We start from the raw sequence: 21,998 nt of genomic DNA on the forward strand, positions 1-21,998 counted from the left end.
TTCCAACAGCAAAACAACAACAGAAAAAGAACAATCTCGGCAGGAATGGTCTTCCACAGCTGGACTTCCATAATTTATACCTGCACTCCATAAAGTTTTACTACTAAATTTTCCATCGGGAGTCTCATAACGACCCGTCAGGCCTGCAGCGGTTTGCGTAGAGGACAGCGCACACACACATTCACACATGCACACTCACATGCACGCTTGCACATGCACGCTGTCCGCTGCAGGCTGCATCGCTCCTCTCCAGCAGGGCTGTTTGCACCGAGCCGCCGCTTCTGCACGCTTCCTGCAGCTGCACCGGAGACGCATGCAACCGGGGCTCCCGTGCATCGGCGGGCTGATCGATAATCGGTAAAACAAATCCGTAGCCGCATGGTGACGTCACGGCGCTGATAGGTAGCGGCGGCTGGGCGGGTTGGTGGGTGGCTGGGTGCCGCGCGGACGCCAGGGGTAGATAGATGGGCGCATAGAGGAACCACACCGGGAGGAGAAAAAAACGGAAAGGAAAGAAAGGAGGTGAATAAATTATAAACAAACAACAAGAGCAGGAGACGCGGAGAGAGGACGTGCGGGTTGTTTGTTTGTTTGTTTGCTCGTGACGTGGGCGCGTGGGAAATGTAGTAGAGCTGCCTGCAGGAGGAGGAGGATGGATGCGTAACAGGACGGATCGAGCCAGCTGTGGCCTGCTTCTAACAGCAACATCTGGCCGGTGAGTTGCGCTGACAGCCGCAGCCGCTTGCAGGGGGAGGGATGGAGGAGGGAGGCTCGGTGCCGCGCCGCGCTCCCCGGGCTCCGGTCCGGTGAGTCGGTGTGACCTCGTCCTTGGCAACCGGATGGATGGACGGATGGATGGTGGAGTGATTGATGTTTGATAGACAGGCAAGAAAAAAAATCCGAACGTGACATGCTGGTAGATGTGCAGCTGCAAATGCATTGAGATTTTTAAAAAACTATTGCATGAGAATTTGCGCCAGCGAAAGGGTTAAATCCCCTCAGGAGGCTGAAAACAGATATAAAAGCTAAGCAAATCTGATTATTGCTGCTCATTATGATGCATAAAAAGCCTCCTCCAGAGGTAGACCGAGCAGCGAGAAGGTGGTTTGAGCGCCTGCAGGGATGTCAGGGAGGTTTTAAAAAAGCTCATAGCGTGAATCCCTGCAGGATTATTAGAGTAAGAAAAACACAATGTGGTCCCTGTAAACTCACACAGTGTAACACAACTCTCGAAGCCCCCGGGGAGAACGGTTTTCTGTTTCTCCTCCTGCACATCCTGACCGGCTTGTAGTCCGTCTGCAGGGTCAGAGAGGGCGCCTGGACGACAGCGTGGAGGCGATGGAGGAGGCCGACGCGGAGGGGGAAGGGCCCATGGCGGTCAGAGAGGGGCCGAGCGGTCACGGCCTCCCGGCGGACTCCAGCAGCACCAGCAGCACCACCACCACCACCAACCTCCTGGCGTCTGTCAAAGAGCAGGTAGGAGATGCTGCAGTCACACCCTGGCTGGGTTTTCCCACCTTCTCTCCACAGCGTCCACTCCCACTGGTGGATTCTCAGGATGTCACTCACGTGTCAGGACATCTTAACACACACACAGGGGCTCATTAAAGAAGAAGGCTGGAGTAGAAGCTGGTTCTCTGGATCGATTTCATGTCCGACTGAGGTTGTTTTTGCATCTATTTGTGGTTATTTTTGCTTGTTTTTGTGGCCGTTTTGCATCCCATTTAGGTCATTTTGTCTCCCTTTGTGGTCACTTCATGTCTCATTGTGGTTACTTTGTTTCTCTCTGTGGTAGTTTTGTGTATTTTTTGTGGGTTTTTGCTTCTCTTTATAGCTGCTTTGTGCCCTTTTGAGGTTATTTTTCTCTTTTTGTGTCCCATTGTGGTTGTTTTATGTCCATTTGTAGCCATTTTGCATCCCATTTATGTCATTTTGCATCCTTGTAGTTATTTTACGCCCCTTTGTGGTCATTTTGTTTCTCTTTGTGGTCTGCCTGTGGGTGTTTTACAAGTCTTTGTGGACATTTTGCATCCTTTTTCAGTTGTTCTGTATCAATTTAACTGTTTTGCATGATAATTTTGCGTCCCCTTGAGATCATTTTGCGTCTGTTTGTGGTCATTTTGCATCCCTTGGTGGGTTTTTGCTTCTCTTTATAGCTGCTTTTAGTCATCTTGAGGATATCTGTCGCTTTGCGGCCATTTTGTGTCCTGTTGTGGTTATTTTATGTCCCTTTGAGATAATTTTGCATCCCTTTGTGGTTATTTTTCAACTCTTTGTAGTTGTTTTGTATCCTTTCGTGTGTTTTTACTTCACTTTTTAACTGCTTTGCATCTGTTGAGGTTATTTGTCTCTTTTTGTGGTCATTTAGCAACCCTTTGTGGTTGTTATGTATCTTTTGTATCTTTTTGCTTTCTTTATTGCCAATTTTCATCTTGTTGATGTCATTTTATTTCTCTTTGAGGTCATTATACATCCCGTTGTGGTCATTTTACGTCTCTTTGTGGTTATTCTGTTTCTCTTTATGGTCTCTGTGGTTGTTTTTCAAGTCGTTGTGGACATTTTGCATCATTTTGCGGCTGTTTTGTATCTATTTAGCAGTTTTGCATTGGTAATTTGCATGCCTTTGAGATCATTTTGCATCCCTTGGTGGTTATTTTGCAAGCCTTTGTGGTCTTGTTCTCATTATTTATGGTCCCATTGTGGTGTTTTAGTGTCTCATTGTGGTTGTTCTCTTTCTATTTGTGGGGTTTTACTTCTCTTTATAGCTGCTTTGCGTCCTGTTGAGATTATTTGTCTCTTTTTATGGTCATTTTGTGTCCCATTGTTGTTGTTTTGCATCTCTTTGTGATCTTTTTGTGTTTATTTAATGTCTCATTGTGGTTGTTTTGCATCTCTTTGTGATCTTGTTGTATTTATTTAATGCCTCGTTGTGGTTGTTTTGCATCTCTTTGTGATCTTGTTGTATTTAATTAATGTCTCATTGTGGCTGTTTTGTGTCCACTTCTCTTTATGATTACTTTGTGTCTGTTGGCAGGTGGTTGCATCTCTGTAAGTTCAGTTTTTCGTACATATATGTTAATTTTGCATCCATTTGAAGTGGTTTTGTGTTTGTTTTGGGGAACGCTGCACCCCTGGGCCTCCCCTCTGCTCTTGGCCCTGTTCACAGGATAAATGAAGTCTGTGATTCACCCAAATATACTGAGCAAATCCAGAGGATTATCTCCAGATGAGACTGAAACGTAATGGGTCTCCATGCTTAGCCTCGTGAATTTGAACCCAAAATTCTATTAAAACTCTCATTAATAGTTTCACTATCAAGCTCCCATTTTTATGCTACTCCTGTAATAAAGAGTGTGGAAAAAATGCAAAGGAAAGCATTACAGAATGTGTATTTCTGATAGGTTTATCCTCACATTTATTAGTTGCCTTCTGCTTTTTGCTTTTGCATGAGATGTGGAGCAAAAACTGCAGTTATTACAATTCATAAGAGGTCACCAGGTGATGTTTGTCCTGCATACGAGGAGCTTTTATAGGAACCGACAGCGACGTTATGAAAGTGTGTTATTGTACCGCTTTCCTTTGCTTGTTTTTCACACATTTCAGGTGCAGTTTTGTCTTCTGTCATTCCCCCTGAAAGCCCACTGCAGTTTTTTCTTTACCCCTCCTTTGCTGTCGCTGCCCAGCCGACGTGACTAAAGTTTTGACAGTTTCTTCTTGTTAAAAATTTAATTAATGTCTCCGGAACGCTGACGTGTTTCACTGTTGACTTGAGCTGGCCTCTTGCTTTTCTGCCGCTAACTTTTAACAACAGGGAGACACATGTGATCGCAGCCTCCGTCTGTCTGCCTTCCCTGCTGTTATTTTAATGCTGATTTCTGTCCCATCCACATGGGAGTCTGTCTGTTCTGCTCTTAATTATGCCTGGACTGTGGCCATGTTCTCAACTTAGTCCCCGGTTGTGTGACTCTGAACCAGGCGCACTGCTATTTAAAGGCTTATGGTGTCCAAGAAAGGGGGAATCAGCTCATACTTTTAATCAGGCGAGCTGCAGATTGTGCCTAAATCTCAGCTGATGTGGAGTTAAGAAAGAGGCTGCCGGGTTTCCTTGACGTCGCTTTGGTTTTCGTTGAACGCAGCAGGAGTCGCTTTGTCGTACTCCGAGCCTCAAACTCGTGAGGATCCACAACCGCTGCAGCGTTTTCCTGCATCGTGTTGCAGAGAAGAAGCTGCATGTGGCAGATTGATTTCTTGCTGCTTCAGATTTATGTGACGCCTGCATGGTGACAGTTGCTCTGGAAGCAACAGAAGCTCTGCAGGTGCAATTTTACCGTGGTATTAACAGGAAATGCATGTGTTATCTTCATATTTTGTGTTAAGAGATAAAAGTGAAACATTTTTAAAGGTAGAACAACCAGAATAGGTCTAAAATGTCCACATTTTGCTGATGATTGACTTCATGGCTTCAGAGGCACAGGATAACTTAACCTTTTGAACCCCAAGTGGCTCATTTTGCAATATAAAGTCCTGCACCTCGATGGAAACAGAACAACCATGACTAGAAGTAAAAGGAGATTAGATTTTGTGTATTCTGATGTGACTAAGCAGACTAGCTGTCTCCATATTTGTCTGTAATCTAAATCTGACCTTCTCCCAACCAGAATATTTACCCAATAGATCAGAGAGAATCCTCAGAAGTGGTGCTGACACAGCCTGCATGTACTGCTGCTCTGTCGGTGTCACTTATTACTAATATATGTAAATATCACTCATAGCCTAAGTCATCTGAGTCTCTGGTGTGTCCCTCTGTGCCTCCTCATCTTCTCTGGACTTCACTGAACTTCCACAGCAACTCTGAATTTTCATGTGACTGTTGGTCGCTTCTCTTTCTGTTTTGCATCCTGCTGAGGTCATTTCGTTTCTATTTGTGGTCATTTTACGTCACGTTGTGGTCGTTTTACGTCCCTTTGTGGTTATTTAGTTTCTCTTTGTGGTCTCTCTGTGGTTGTTTTGCAAGTCTTTGTGGGCATTTCGGGTTTGGTTGCAGTTGTTGTGGATCCACTTAGCTGTTTTGCTGGGTAATTTTGTGTCCTTTTGAGATAAGCCTTTGTGGCTTTGGGCCTTTAGACAGGCATATGCTGGAAGAGATTAGAAATTCTCTTTCCAAAAGTGACTCAGCAGACTAGTTGTCTCCATGTTTGTCTGTAATCTAAATCTGACCTTCTCCCAACTTCAGTATTTACCCAAAGATCAGAGAGAATCCTGCATTGCTTGCATAAACTGCTGCTTTGTTGGTGTCACTTCTCCTGATATCAGTAAACATCACTTCAACCTAAGTCATCGCTGAACTTCCACAACATTTCTGAATTTTAGTCATGTGACTGTTGGTCACAAATGAGTCTCTAATGGCTTCACAGTTGCACTGAGGAGTGCAAAATTTTTGGTTTTTGGCAGAATCTGGCTGGACCAAGTGATTTTGATATTTCTACAATGTAATGACAGTTTTGAGGATTTTGGTGTGGCCAAAACTATGTGGTTAAGTGTGTCAGTGTTGGCTTATTTATTTGGATATACGGGTGGCTGGGGACACATTATTTATCTGGCTATAATTAAACCACATATGTAAAATGATCACATAGAAAAAATGAATGAAGTGAATGAAATCAAATTAGTAGAAAACATGAAATGCAATCAAAACCTGCAGAGACTGCTGATAAAAATGAAAAAACACACCTGAAAACTCACTGAATTTTTGTCACATGACTGTTGGTCACTGCAGAGTCACTAATGACTTCACAGCTGCAATTAGAAATACACTTTTTTTTTGTTTTTTACCAAATTTTATCAGAATGTATTATTATTGACTTTTGGAGAATCTTTAATTGAGTCATGTCGAAAAAAGTGATTTACGATGAAATCTTTCAAGGACTGTCAGAAAGTTGGATTCTCTGTTTTTCCAGTTTGTTGCTCTGATTTGCTGCTCTGATAAATGGTGTAATTTTAGCGACTTTGCAAAGACTAAATGCCTTTCAAACTCTCCAGTTGTGTTCAAACGGTTCACGTTTCCTCAATTTCTCTGATTAGAACTTCATGTTGATAACAGGACGGCTGATTAACAGCCAACAAAGTAGAAAAATACACCTCTCGACATACTGCAGCATAAATTTAGAAGTTGCTCGAGAGCAAACATTTTATCATGTAGCTTTTCTCAGACTGTTGAACAGGCTGCGACCAGAAAATATAATCAACTTACTTTCCTCTTCTCTGTGTTGGAATTGAGGCTGCAGCGCTGCTGAAGCGTCAAATCTACCGCCTGCAGTTCCTCCACAGAAATGTCAAATTAGACGTGCTAAATGGAGCACATCAGTTATTGCCTTCCATTGTGTTCGGGCCATGATGCTTTTCCACTTTGCTCTCATTTAGCCTATTAAAAAGCAGGAGAGTGATCGACGTGAGCCGGGAAATATCAGCGCTGCAAACGTGGAAACCGAAAACCTGCACGCCGACGGTTCACAGTTTAATTTTGTCACTTCTTCAGCAAACACGGTGAGATTGATGGGATGTTGAGACAACAGCCTGCAGCAAAGTTGCTCCAAAATGAAAGATGAGACGTCTGTAGCTGCTCTCGGCATCATTCAGTGAAATCAAGAGTGAAATATCTGCCGGATATCAGATTGGAGCAGTTTGCGGCGCTGTCATAATACACATTTCTACCAGGCAGAGACACTGTGTTAGAACATTTGGTCTAGCTTGACATTGACACTGACCTCCAACTACAACTGTACAGTTCTGCTCAGTAGCTTTGATTATTTACCACCAAAATATTAAATTACAGTGCAGCGGTTTAAAGAATTGTCCCATCAAATAAACAGTGAAATGATACGAGCACATTATTTTACAGTCTGGTTAAAACATTTGATATTTGGAAACGTTCTCACTCGATATTAACAGAGTTGGATGAGAAGATCGATACCAGCTTTAATATGTAGGTCTGTTCAGTGTCAGGTTTCAGCTTAGCTTCGCACAAAGATGGCTGCCAATGTTTAGCAGCAGCCAGACATGGACAGATTACTGAAGAGGCCCAGAAGCTCAGAATTATAATGTATGCTCCAGAAGGAGACACAAAGCAATCAGAAAAGGTCTCAAAGAGACAACATGGCCACAAAGAAACACAAAACAGCCATTAATGGATGCAGGAAGGAAAACAAATAGACACAAAATGGCAACAAAGAGATGCAAAATGATCAAATTTGACACAAAACAATCCAAATGGGAGAAAAACTGCCAAAGCAAGTTTCAAAATCAATAACATGAGACAAAACAAGCAAATTAGAACAGAAACTGACCATAAAGATATTCAAAATGACCTAAAAGGGGCAAAATTAACAAAATAAATCACATGAAAACCCAAATGTGACGCTAAATGGCTGAAAACAGATGCAAAGTAACAAGAATTAGGCACAAAATATACCAAAGGGTCAAAAACAAATGTAAATACATGAAAAATGACCATAAAGAAACACAAAAACAACAAGAATTATACACAAAATATTCCAAATGGGACGAAAACAACCATGAAGGAAAGAAAATGATCCCAGATACACAAAATGGCAACGAACAGATGCAAAACAACAAAATATGACATGAATTGATCAAAACAAGATGCAAAATAACTGAAATGGGACAAAACAGCCGCAGTGTGAGAGAAAATGACCACAAAGAGACACAAAATACTCCAGTAAGACAAAACAACTAGAAAAAGATGCAAAATGACCACAAAGAAACACAAAGATAACCGTACGAGACGTAAAGTAATCCAAATGTGACCCAAAAAAAACCCTTAAAGAGACCAAATGATCACAACTAAAAAGAAAATTAATAATGTGAGAGGCAAATCATCCAGATGTGACACAAAATGACCTCAAGGAGACACTGAAGAGTCACAATAAAATACAAATAGCCAATGCTAGACACAAAATTGGGACAAAAACAACCATAAAGAGACACAAATGTAACAAAAGGATACACAAACTAGCCAAAATGTGACACTAAACTACCAGAATCAGACACAAAATGTCCACAAAGAGATGCAAAATGACCTAAATGATACAAGAAATGACTCAAATGGGACAAAAACAACCATCGAGATTCAGACTGACCACAAAGACACACAAAATTTACAGAATGATGGCCAAAATCACCTAAATGTGACACAAAACAATCTCTCAGAGACAGGAACAACCAAAATGAGACACAATATGACCCAAATGTGACAAAAACACCAAAATGAGACACAAAATTATGCAAAACATGTGAAGGATGGAGACACAAAGCAGCCACAAATCACGTCTGCATGGTTTCTGCTGTGGGTGTCTGTACCCGGAGGCCTGCTGCTTCATAATCCGTCCATGTATTCAGAGGAACTTACTGATCCCATCCCAGAAAAAAAATCTGTTTTTTACTTTGGTTTTTGTACAGATTGTTGCCTCTGGACTGAACCGGGCTCGCTGTGCTAAAATTAGCTAATTTGTGTTTAGTCGGGGAAACGCAGCAAAGCTCCAGAATGAGCACAAAAGCCAGATCCGAATGTATTTCCACTCTAATGGAAGCTGATTCTGGACTAGCAGCGGTGTGCAGGAGGTCAGTAAACAGTGAGTCAGTTTCATCTTGTTGGGAAAGTTTCTAAAACGGAGATCGTGCGTCTCTGTGGACCTGTTTTCCTTCTGTTGCCGTGCAGGGCAGCTCCCAGGTGGAAACTCTTGCATGAAAGTGACGCATGGCGCTGCTCAGACAGAACAGGCTCGCTCAGCAAAACCCCTCGCAGGATATCGGAGGGAAAAAGGCTTGATAAAACAGCAACTGGTGATCGATCTACGCGATTAGAGCCTAAAACCACAGCTAACGTCACATCCGCTGCTCTCTGCATGAGGATGATCGACGGCGAATCGCTGCTGAGGGTTTGCTCCGTCCGAGCTGCAGGGTCACAGTCTGAATCTGAGGGTTAAACCGGCTCCAGCAATCCAGTTATGTCACCGCCGGCCGCTGCCCCTCATCATAACTGAGCCGTCTGACATCTGCCTGGATTTGGATGCACGCTGGCATGGCCACACAGGGATGCAAAATAAACCAGATTTGACAAAAACAACTGTCAAAACAGACACAAACTATTCGAAATGGGACGAGAAACGGCCACAATGAGACACAAAATGAGCCAAAAGGGACAAAAACAACCATGAAAACATAAAAATGACCACAAAGAAACAGAAAATGTTGATAAAGAGATGCAAAATCACCGAAATCAGACATAAAATATCCCAAATGGAACACAAAATTATCTTAAAGACACAGAGTAGCTGCAAAGAGATGCAAAGTCATCCAAATCAGTTAAAGCAACTATAAAGAGACATAAAATTACACAAATAGACAAAAAGCAGACACAGAATGACTACAAATACATGCAAAATGACAAAACCAGTCAAGACACTGAAGGGCTAAATTAAATAAATGAATAAAATAATGAAATGAGACACAAAATAAAGCAAACAGCACATAAAATGGCCTATAACTTATTTATATAATCAGGACAATGCAATTAGCATAATTTCAATGCGGTTCATGAATCCGATGTGTTGCATAGAGTTTTAGTTTAACAGAAACAGAATGGTTACATTAGCATGAGAAGTGACTAAAACAAAACACAAAATGACCCAACTGTATGAATGAGATAAAATGACAACAAAGAGACAGAAACACATACAAACAAACCCAAATGAGACAAACAGGACCATTAAGCATTGCTGAATGACGACAAAGACGCACAAATTAACCCAAAAACAACCACAAAGAGATACGAAACAATCAAACAGAGACACAAAACAACAAAAATGAAACATAACATGACAATGAGACAAAAACAACCACAAAGAGACACAAAATTTACAAAATGAGACACAAAATAGCACAGATGGGACATAAAATGACCTGTAAGAGAAACAGAATATCTACAAAAGGATGAAAAGTGACAAAAATGAAACACAAAATGACCCAAATTGGACAAACACAACTGTAAATAAGAAACAAAATTAACGTAAATAACAGAGACACAAATAAACCCAAAAGAGACCAAAACAACCATAAAGAGGTAGAAGAGGACCACAGAGAGACACAAAATTAACAAAATGAGACATAAAATAACACAAATGGGAGATAAAATGACACATATTGGACAAACATAGCTGTGAATGAGATGCAAAATGACAACAAAGAGACACAAAGAGACAGAAATGAACCCAAAAGAGACAAAAGAACCACAATGAGATGCAAAATAATTATATAGAGAAACAAAATAACCCAAATCAGATGAAGCCACCATACAGAGAAGCTCCATGACCCCAGTGAGAAGAAACCGGACTGGACAGTAGATGACCTTCAGAGAGCCGGAGGTTTGGTGTGACTTTAGAGAAGCACTGTGGTGGAAGAGGAGCGCTGATCGGCCTGATGCTCCACAGAGTGTAAACCACAGAGGAACATCCGCCCTCGCGCTCCGCTTCACGTCTCATCGCTTTCTGCGTCTCCACGAGTTACTTACTCTTGGTGAACCCGCTCTGCCTCCACCTGCTTCATCTGCAACCTGTTGCGTGGCATCAAAGGCGGCGTTTGGGCGTACAGAGAGCCTCTAAGTGTTGCAGTCCGCCGGTGTGTGGGCGTAGAGCAGCGGCAGGAGATGGTGGAAGAGCAGCGCTGTGGGTGTAGCAGCAGCTGCTATCGGTGATTAATGGACCAAAATGGAGCCCCGAGAAACTAACGGCCGATGTTTGGGCTCAGAAACGTCCTGCTGTGACGGAGACGACTCATCAGACGTGCTGATGTTTGTGGGAACAACAGGACGAAAACACCGAAAGACAGATCTCAGTGCAGCTGTTTGTGCCTCCTTGTGGATGTTTTTGTTTATTTGTGGGGTTTTTTGGGTTACTTTGTGGTCATTTTATGTCTCTTTGTGGGTTTTTTTGTCTTTTCGTTGTTGTTTTGTGTCTCTTTGTGACTGTTTTGTGTCTCTGGAGTCATTTATGTCCATTTGTGGTTGTTTTTTTCTCTTTGTTGTCATTTTATGTTTCTTTGTGGTTGTTTTTGTTTCTTTGTGGTTGTTTTTGTTTCTTTGTGGTTGTTTTGTGTCACTTGAGTTTTTTATATCTCAAAAGTCCAAAACAATCTAATGCAGTTGTTGCGTGTCTCTGTGGTTTTGTCACTTTCTGGAGGTTTTTTCTTTCTCTATTGTTGTTTGTGACTCTTTGTGGTTGTTTTTGTCTCTGCAGTCCTTTGGTGTGTCTTTGTAGAGTTTTGTGTCCTTCAGCAGTCATTTTAGTCTCATTTTGGTTTCTTTGAGTCTCTTTATGGTCTTTTTGTGTCTCTGCATTTGCTTCGTGTCTTTCTGCAATGATTTTGTGATGAAGTTTTGTGATAAAAGCTCAAAAATGCTGGAAAAGGTGCAAAACTTCAATCCTCCACTATGTATCTGAAAGACCTGTAACTCAGAAAATATTCAGACTAGGAAGATACAAATTTACATGGCTTCATTTAACATATTAAAATTATTGTACATAAGAAATCAGCTGATTCTGAGCGGAGTCTTCCCGAGCGAATTCTCCCTTTAAGATGGCGTGCTGTCGCAGCAGAACTAGGCCGAACATTTCACGGGTATCACAGATGCAGCCCGGATAAACCAAAGTGCCGGGCTATGATTAGACATGGCAAGAGGGAATAAGATGCCGAGGTCTGTGGTTGGTGTCACTCGATAAGAGAAGGGGGAGAAACACTTTGTGACGGCGCACAATAAGCCGTGGAGAACGGTCCGGTAGCCCCCGGCTGGTGCGAGGCATCGCCTGGCACGGCTGAACATCGACCTGGCAGGGCTGCGTTGGGCGTAACGCCACGGTGAGGCTGAAACAAGGAGGCTGTGTGCTGCTGTCCCGTCTCTGTGCCGTTCTAAAGTGATGTAAGGAGAAGCAGCAGGCAGAGTCAGCACCGTGACAACATGATGCAGCACCATGTTGTCTGAGCGACGCTCTGTAGCGTCCCCCAGACCCGTGAGGAGCCGGCAACACGTCCGACTGGGGCACATTGTTCAAAAAATTATGTCAAATAACTGGGAAAATCTGGCAGCCAATAGAAGCCAGAGAACATAATGTGACTATATGGTGGAGTACTGTAAAAAAACAGCGAAAGCAATGGCAAATATCTGTAAAATATTGATATTTTTAGCTGATTTAATGCAGTAAAACAATGTAATTGTTCACTCACACATTGCAAAAAAGTTAAGTACTATTTCTAAAAATAAAATTTAACAGTTTAAACATTTTTTTAGGCAGTGCAAGATGATATCGCAACAAAATGTATCAATGACATAAAGTTTACCTTAATCTCAACACTTAAAAATGGCCTGTAGAATTCTCAAACTGAGACATATTAGCATTAGCAATTAGCATGTAATCAAATGCAGGACTAGCTGCATGTATGAGGTTCCTTAATGAGGGTTATTGTAGTTTCATGCAGTCTGACTTCCCTTTCCACTGTGTGTGAATCTGCCATATGTCTGAAGGCGTTTGGATTTTAAAGAGTTGACTCTTGAGTTAATTCTGACTGCAGCAGCCGACTCTGAAATCAGGCCATCATCTGCGATAGCAAGCAGACTGCTTCCATCCACAGTGGATTAGACACCAGCAAAGAAGCAGCGTGATGAGACCATTAGCTAAATCACTGTACACCATCTGACTAAAGAGGCTGTCAAGGCTCCGTGCATCACATGGCCAAAGCTGACCCAAATACAAAAGAGCTTTTATCAGGAGACGTAAACAGACGAAAAGCTGCCAGCGTGGATTTAACTGTCTTTTGTTCTGTAGTTTTTAAGGGATTATGCTTTGAAGGACTTTCGCCCTGCTGTAATAGGAAAAAGTGAAACAGATAGATGTCGTTGAATTAGGCCGTAGATAATTATAGTCATAACAGAAACACATACAAACACAGCTGCTAATGTTAACTAGCTTAGCAGATTAGCAGCAGCCACATTTGTAGGTTCAGACCCTTGTAGAAATCAAATATTTTGGTTCAACATATTGAAATGTGGGGGTCTTACTTTTTATGGATGGCTGGGGGTAGACGTCTGATTTTTTTAGAGGTGGCTGGGTCGTCAATGTCTGATTTTTACGGGATGGCTGGGTTTTGGAAGGTGTTTGCGGGGTAAACATCTGGTATTGGATTGCAGATGCTCATCAAGAATAAGCTTGAATGTACATAGGCGCTGGAGTCCAAGGGTCCTCTTAAATGCCCCATTGTAATGAAAGAACGTTCCAACACCTGGCATGGGGTTATTCTTTCACTGGAGTCCAGTTTTAGCATCTGCTTGACCAGTTCCGCAGAGCTTTCGAGGTCAGCCTTCTCTGCCATGATGTCTATGTCTAACAGAGGACTGATTTGCTTCTGCTGGAAGTATTTGAGGCCATCCAGGCACCTGAGCATACAGATGTTCTGTGGTATGGTTCCAAACTCCTGTGGTGTCATGAGTCTCTACAGATGTGGTGACATCCCCCAGTAGAACTTTGCTGTGTTCTGTCCAGAGCTGAGGACAAACCCTGGAAGCTGACCTTGAGTCTGAGTAAGAGTCCGCAGCATTTCATACTTGCTGCTTCTGGGATAAAGGGGAAATCCCAGGAACATCTCTGCTGCAGTACAGCCCAGGGACCACATGTCTATGGCTTGGTTATAAGGAAGACCCAAAATCATCTTGGGTGCCCTGTACCATCTCCACTGCATGTATGTGCCCTGCTGTAAGTTTGAGACATGGCCAGCTGAGCCAAAGTCTATTGGTTTTACGACATTAAACTCAAACATGCAGGTGTTTTAGTACTTATAGTATTTTAAATGTGGATAATGGTGTTTTTACATCACTAAAGGATATGAATACTTCTTTCGCCACAACTAAAATGTGGTGGCCTGTTAATTTAACAAACCTACACACCATAGATAGAGCAGCTTATCAGAGCTCGTCAGAGAACATTTCCTGAATCACTTCACTGCAGGGTTTCCTTAGAAAGTGTGTGTTTTTTCCAGCCGGCCTGTTTTATATTTAGACATTATTTGCAGACAGCTAATTCTCCAGTGGACCTCCATCATGACACCAGCTGTGGTTCCTGGACGATTTGCGAAGCAGCCGAGAAGGCTCCATTATGTAACCGAATATAAATGAGACGGTGCCAAAAGTACCCGCCATTCAGCAGCACACTCTGCAAACATCTGCTCCACTTTCACACCCTTGAGCAAGGCACTGGATCCCTTCCAGCTCTTTGGGCTGCTAATAAATAGGGCATATGTTCGTACTGTAGTGTTTGGGTTGTCAGATTTGCCAAAAGTATGTTCTGATGGCTGAGATATGAGATCATATCTGTGCTTTACCGCATTTTGAAAGCCACTAATACTGCCTTAAGTAGTTGTTCTGAAGCTTGAACAAGCCAAAAGTATTTTCCTGTTAAGCCATTAGTCAGTTTCACTTCAGCAGATTAATCAAACTAACTTCACTCAAGTCCTTAATATGTTTTAAATAGGATAGAGCTTTATGAAGAAAAGAATTTGTCAGGCATTGCTGAAAAACACATTAGAATAAATACATTGTCTAATAGTAAAGAGATAAGAAATAATCATTACCAGAAATAATTAAATTCTTCACAAGCGCTTCACTGTTTTCAGCTTTATAGTTAAAATAATGAGCTGTTTCATAGATTATTTTTTGATAATTCATTAATATGTTGAAAGAAATATTTTTAATTATCATATTTGATAGTTTTTAAGGATCAAATGCCATAAATACCTTGTCTCCTGCTACTAAAATGTGAATTTTAGCTTATTTTCTTGGTCTCTTGACATAGTAAACTGGATTTATGTATCATCACCATATTAAGGAGAACAATAAATTATCATATTTATCAGTAAAGTAATTGGGATGGACGTTTGACCCAATAAAATCCCATAATAATATAAAAAAGTAGTTATTAACTCAATGGTATCGACCGTAAAATGTTCGAATTATCAGTGAGGTTTCAAATTCCTTAAAGACTGCATCCTGAATAATCAATATAAGGTAATGAGGTCATATCTGTTTCCATCCTGTGGTCTTCAAATCCATATTTTCTCATTGCTTTGTACGAAATTCTTCAAATTATATGTAATTACATGATCTGAACCACAAGGTCCTGCACACAATTTTTACTGTTTAACATCTCGAATCCGCCTTTAACAGTCTCTCAGCGCGCTCACAACCGGTGACAAATCATACAAGTCAAGCAGACTGAATGCAAAATGGGTTTTATATTTAATTCTGACTGGCATGAAATGGGTGTTAAAAAAAGCGGGCTTAAACTGCCGTGTCACGGTGGATGTCGGGTTGTAATCGCTGCTGCTCATGTCTTGCTGTAGGAGCTGCAGTTCGAGCGACTGACTCGGGAGCTGGAGGAGGAGCGGCAGATTGTGGCGAGCCAGCTGGAGAGGTGCATGCTGGGAGCCGAGTCGCCGGGGGGAGACAGTAGCAGGTAGATTTGACAGCGTGACGCCCTTTTCTGTGGAATATTTTTGCATCAACTACATCTCACACAGTGCATTTTAGATTTCTGACACAGTTATTGTGTCTTACATAGTGTTTAATGCTAAATTAATATGAGTAATTATTGTTATTGATGAGGAATTTAAAGGATGGTGTGTTTTCAAAACCAGAAATCCACAAATGAAAATGTAACACACCGATTAAACTGTGTGTTTGTGTTAAAATGTTTCCCATACAAAGATTGATCTAAAAATTATAAGACTCTGCCAAAGAAAACTTTTTTAAATTTGGTCCCTTTTCAAACCAAAAACAGTCACACAAAGCTAAAAAATTGCAGTTCATGTGATGCTCATTGGAAGCAAACAACAGTTTTTGTCTCACTTTTGAACAGTTTTTGGAGAAAAAAAGGACTTAAATAAAAACATGATTCTAGTAAGGAGGTAGTTTTACTGCAGATCTCATAAGGTCAATAACTGCAAGGCTTTACTGTCTGAATCTCTGTGTTTTTGTAGCCTGTTGTGTAATTGTTTCGCAGCGAACAGGAAAAGATTAAAGCAAAGGTTGTGCCTTTTTCCAACAGTCAGCGGTGCTTTTGCTCTATTATCTCAAACCTAAACTATTTCATAGGAGGTTAGAAAGGCAGCATCGTAACTTCAAAAATCCAGAGTTTAACCTGAATTTAACTCCATAACTCTGCTACACCTGTTCTGTACAGCTGCTATATATGCAAATCTAAGTCTTTTAGCATATTATCATAATTTCACAGCTAAACCTAGTCATTAGTCAACCAGAAATAGCATTTTTCGTCCAACGTGGAGCTAATGTTAGCTGAGGCAGCTGCTGACAGGTAATTAAATTTGCGAGGAACAGGTGTCATTTCAGCGTTAAACCTGACAAGTGTTGGGTTAGAAATAAAAGGCCTACTTTTATCTTGCTCTGTCACAAATCGAGGACGCGGCGTTTGACAGCTTGACAGGCGTAGCGGCAGTAAGTAAGAGCAGAGGTTCAAGTGTGAGCCAAACTTTGACATCCAGATGCAGTTTTTCGGCGGCAGCAGCAGGAGAGATGAGGTGATTTTTACCACATGAAATATGCAAAATGAATTTTAGAATCTCAAACTTGTCTAAAATAGTCACTGAATTGGAAATATGTTTGCTTTTCAAGGCTAATTGGTACCCATCCAGCTAAATTAGTCTTGTAAAGCCAATTTCTTCTTCGATTCATTTGAATTTTTCCGGTCTTGATGACAGAATAACTTTTCCAGTTGTTCTAGTATGGATTACAGTTGGCTGTAAATCATGCACGGTGGCAGAACGCTCTGACAAACCACATAATGGTGATATCTATCTTCGTGAGGAGTGATGTTCAGCCAGTCACAGCCGGCATACATCACTCTGAACACAAAGGCAAAACCGACAGAGCGACTGAATTTGGTTTTTGCAAGAGAGAAGTTTAAAGATTGTTCCCCAAATCCTCATATTTGCATAATAATCAACATCTAACAGCCTACATAAAGCTTTGACTTGGCTCAAATTGTGTTTTTCTGCCTGGTTTAAAGTGCTTTTTTTGTTGATTTTCACAGCAGAAAGGGTTTGTTTTCCAGCTGCAGGTGTTTTCTCAGATAAAAATAACATGTCTCAGCTGGGGTCAGCTGATTTCATCCATCTAGAAAGTCAATCGAACTCACACGGCACCGTCAGAAGCTTCATTCCGTCCAATTTGCCAGCAGATTGAGTGTGTTTTTGAGGCAGGATGACTCCCCTGTTTAGTTCCTTCTTTTAGATTTTTAAACACCGTCTTCCATCTTCTCGCTGTTCTGATTGAATGTAAAGTATTCCACTGTGACTCTGATTTGATTTACGTCTCTCTCTGCTCTCTCATCTCCTCCATTTCCTCCTCCTCCTCCTCCTCCCCGCTTCCGAAGCTCATCGGAGAAGTCGTTTGCATGGAGATCTGCAGGTATGATTTCTTATTTTGTTACTAAAACATCACAAAAAGATCCAGAGCAAACAGCTTCAGTAGTGCTCAGAAGACAGTTTTATTTTCATGCTTCTGTGTGTTTGAAAGGGGTCAAAACTGTGGCTTCAGACTAGATGAATCCATATGATTTGGCCACTAAAGGAACAATTTTTTCCAGAAGAGAGCGCCGTTATAGGCTCCAGAGCGCTGAAAATTGCCAGAATGCAGCACCAGACAGTCAAGCACAACAGAACAGTGTTTCCTGCTGCTATATATGGGCTGTGAATTGGATCCATTTACTATTCTGTCACAGATTGCTCTCCTCAGATTTCTGTCCCATTCGTCACTGTCGTCTTCCCAGCAAAACAAAACTCCTGTGATAAAAGAATTGATGCTGAGAGGGTCCTGCCTGCAGGGAAGATGCTGCTGATTTCATGCTGCCACACCTATTTTTTGTGTGTGTGTGTGTGTGTTATCATACACAAAATCTGAAAATACATATTTGTGTCTGACAGGTGGAGAGTCTCAGGGCGGAGCCATGGAGGCGTCTGGATGTCCTGGTCGTCACCTGGAGGCAGAGGAGGGACTCTACCTGCCTGAACCGGACCGGGCCTCCCTGCATGACAGTGAGGGTCTGTTAAATGTACACAGCACACGGTTTGAACTGTGTTTATGACACAGAAAATTCAAGTTCTGAAGTTCTTTACTAGTAGAGACAGCCAGATGCTTTCTAAAATGCCTTTCTGTTGTCATTTCTGCTTAAAGGAAGTGGTTTAAGCCTGTTTAAACATGCATCCTGTTGTGATAATCTGGATGCAACTAAACATGTTGGGTTCATGTTTAGTCACTTTTCTGTAAATGTCACAGGACCAAGTAGCATTTTGCTTTTAACAGTTCCATCCATCCATCCTCTATACACCGCTTTATCCTCACTAGGGTCGCGGAGGGGTGCTGGAGTCTATCCCAGCTGACTCTGGCGAAGGCAGGGGACACCCTGGACAGGTCGCCAGTCTGTCTCAGGGCTACATATACAGACAGACAATCACACTCACATTCACACCTACGGGCAATTTAGAGTAATCAATTAACCTCAGCATATTTTTGGACTGTGGGAGGAACCCGGAGTACCCGGAGAAAACCCATGCATGCACAGGGAGAACGTGCAAACTCCATGCAGAAAGATCTCAGGCCCACCCCGGGATTTGAACCGGGGATCTTCTTGCTGCAAGGCAAAAGTGCTAACCACTATACGCCACTGTGCAGTAATTTAGGGAGGACTTTTTCCACATTTCAGCACCAGTGCAGGGGGTCCTCGACTTACGTTGGTATTCCGCTCCTACGTAACTCAAATTTCGCTGCAAGTCAGAACTCGCATACTGCGACATAGGTGGCGCACAACCGGCGACCGCAAATAAAGCCATCTTCCTCATACGCATACGTACGTGTGACGACGTATTCGTCCGCTCCACTCGCCAACTAGTTCCCGCGCAAAATTAATTTTAACGTCACGAACGGCGTCTGTCGGAATGATGGAACAAGACTAAACATAAATAAATAAATTTACGGGAGATGGTGATGTCACCATGAAATGCCGTAGACTGAGGACGTCGTAAACCGAGGACCTGGTGTATTTTAGAGCTGTACCTGAATATCCAAATATTCAGTCGTGTGGTAGCATTCGAATATTCATGATACGAAATATATGCTGCATCAGACAGCAGCCGGATTCATAAGAGCGTCTCCAAAAAGAAAGAATCACATGCTCTGGTGCACATAGAATATTGCTTCTAGCTGTTTAGGACTATTTCCTGTGAGATTAGTGAATAAGAAACAGGATTTCACGAACAAGTGGAACAAATACAGCCCCAGTACCTTCATTAAATCCTGATGATTACAAATTAACCCGGAACAATCGAAAACAGAGCAGTTCGGGTCAGAATCCAACATCTAATCACACAGTTTAAGCTTACTTGTCTTTGCCTGACAGGTGAGATATCACACACAGAATTACAGTTTAGTTTGTCGCTTCCAGCTGTTTAAGACTTTTCCTGTGGCTTTCTTAAGCATCCGGAGCTGTCAAATGTTTTGATATTTTGCAGTCGTCCTCTGCTTGAACCCTGAAGTTTTGCTTTTAAACTGGGCTGTTAGTTATTTGCACGCTTTCAACAAAATCTCCTCAAACATAGTGATATACTGCATTCATCTGGGACTGCTGTCACCAGTGGATAAATACACATTTGGTACTTCAGTGTGTGGTTTTGAGGCAGTGTTTGCGGTGTGTGTTTTTAACAGTATTCCAACAGATATTTCACCGGCTGATACAAAAATCCTCACAAATTGACCAACCAAATGATTGTTGCCATGGCTGCTGCCCATAGCAACACACATCCACAATTTCTGAAGCCACGTGGGAGCGATCGGAGCCTGCATAACAAATCCCACAGGTCCCACTTGTAATTACCAAACTGTAGGAGGCTGAAGTGCTTGTTTCCCCTGGCAGCCGCTCTCATTTATGCTTGCTTAACAAAACGTCTATTCACATCAGTTCAGGTCACCCCGAACATGAAGTCCGCCTGCAGTCCGCCGTCTGACTTTTTTATTTTTAGCCGTCTTGTCAGAAAAGTTTCACATGTCTTCACACCTGGGAGCTCTGCATTACAACCACAGCCTGTCGCTGTTGGACATTAGGCATCTTCACTGGAGCGTTTGACATTTCGGTCCATCAAGCTCCGGCGAAGCTCGCGTTTAACCACAAAAGATGGGCGGCCGATAGAGCGGAGCGGCGGTGCAGCTGTGAATTCTCATACGTGTTTTATTTTGCAGGAACCCCCCTCCGCTCACAGTTAATTTTAACAGCATTAGTAAATATTTCACGTCCGAGTAGCGGTTTTGAAATGTTAAAAACAAATTTGCCTTTGGTCTTATTTATTTTACATACTGTTGGAAGTGGTCTGAAAGTGTAAAAATATCCCCCACATGCTTCCTCCTCCTCGTCCTGCCAGAGAAAGTAGGCCAGCAGATTGTTTCAAGAACAGCATAAAGGCTTAATGCAGATATCCATGTGTATGTATTTATATGCATAATGGCTTTTAACAAGCTGAAAGCCAGCTGAGATAATATGCAAATCATTAAAGCACAGTGACTGATGTGATGGAGGCTGCAGTTTGAATGCCACAGACTGGTTTAATCCATTCACGGGAAGCACTAAGGACTCTTTGCTTTGTTTCTTCGCAGGTTCTGGAGGTCACTCGGCCCAGATGACCTCGTATTCGGACAGTGGCTACCAGGACAGCAGCGTTAGTTATTACAGCAACCAGAACGTGGTGCGATCGGAGCCACGGGCTTCGATATCGAGAAGCCCGAGAGCAGAGGGTCAAGCCTCTGGGCAGGTAGGCCTGATGTCCACCGAGTTCCACCAGCGGTCAGTCAAACGTCCTCGTTTTATTAGGGTCCGAGCTCCGAATGGTGTGAAGACCTTAATAAAACCCATGGGTTTATTATTATTCTCAGGCTCTTTTCCTGTTTTGAAACTTAAATTTGGTGGGCTAGAAATACTCCAAAAGGTGTGAAACTCTACTCACACATCAGAACCGGCAAAAAATGTAATATTTTAAGGAACTTACATACGTGTGTGCCAAAATGGCTCCACATTAGATAAACTAGATGAATTTCATCTTAGATTGATTCAATTTTATTGTCTTTATAACTAAATAACTCCCTAAACTGTTACTATATAGATTACAATTGGCTGTAAATAGATTAGCAGTTCAAAGACAACCAAAATTTTTAATTCTATCCATTTGTTGACATGTTTTGTATTCTCAAAATACTGCACAATATAACATGGTTAACTACAACATCTGAGATAAACAGAGCACAGTATAATAGTTTGATTTGCATGCAAATTTTTAGGAATTTCTCTTCTACATTGGCTTCAAAACTTAAAAACTTCTTGATATATTTTTTATCTAGTAAAGGGGAACCATGACAATGTCTTGTGATGCTTAATGACCTAAATCAAGCTGAGATCAACCAGGACAGTGTTCTTATGTCCCAATAGTAGCTCAAAGCAGCAGACTTTATTCAAATATAGGTTGACAGTGCTGTATTTATTAGGAAAAATATTCAAATTTCCAACCTCTGTGTGACTCTAGACGTAAACAAATGATCCGATTGAGGTTTTTGTTGGCAAAAATTCCTTGATAAGCCCCAATCCTGATCTTAAGAAGCTCACTTTTTAGGGATTTCTCATCCGTGTTGGATTAAAATTGAGACTCAACAATTACTCTTGACCTTGAAAAGCAGCTGAGGGGAGGATTTCACCACAAAGTCCATTTAAACTCGCTGTTCTGGACCTTTCAAATGAACAGACTATAATGAGAAATCCTTAAAATGCTAATTCGAACGGCTCCGATACGATAACAACTGAGTGAGATCCATTTGAAGATACAGATCA

General features: G+C 41.9%; 1 protein-coding gene across 5 annotated transcripts in view; it reads left to right on the forward strand.

The window, feature by feature from the left end:
* Positions 1–21,998, forward strand: part of LOC110963348 (plakophilin-4-like) — a 60,519-nt gene continuing 38,521 nt past the window's right edge. The window contains exons 1-6 of one of the 5 annotated variants that reach the window (XM_051941804.1): positions 1–715; positions 1,292–1,476; positions 15,460–15,572; positions 17,508–17,542; positions 18,058–18,174; positions 20,777–20,931. In XM_051941804.1, coding sequence (XP_051797764.1) covers positions 1,339–1,476; positions 15,460–15,572; positions 17,508–17,542; positions 18,058–18,174; positions 20,777–20,931 — 558 coding nt within the window. In that variant the 5' untranslated portion in view covers positions 1–715; positions 1,292–1,338. The other 4 variants (XM_051941805.1, XM_051941802.1, XM_051941801.1 and 1 more) reach the window with 4 other exon arrangements.

Source organism: Acanthochromis polyacanthus, chromosome 22 (assembly GCF_021347895.1).
Source record: "Acanthochromis polyacanthus isolate Apoly-LR-REF ecotype Palm Island chromosome 22, KAUST_Apoly_ChrSc, whole genome shotgun sequence".
Taxonomy (NCBI): domain Eukaryota; kingdom Metazoa; phylum Chordata; class Actinopteri; family Pomacentridae; genus Acanthochromis; species Acanthochromis polyacanthus.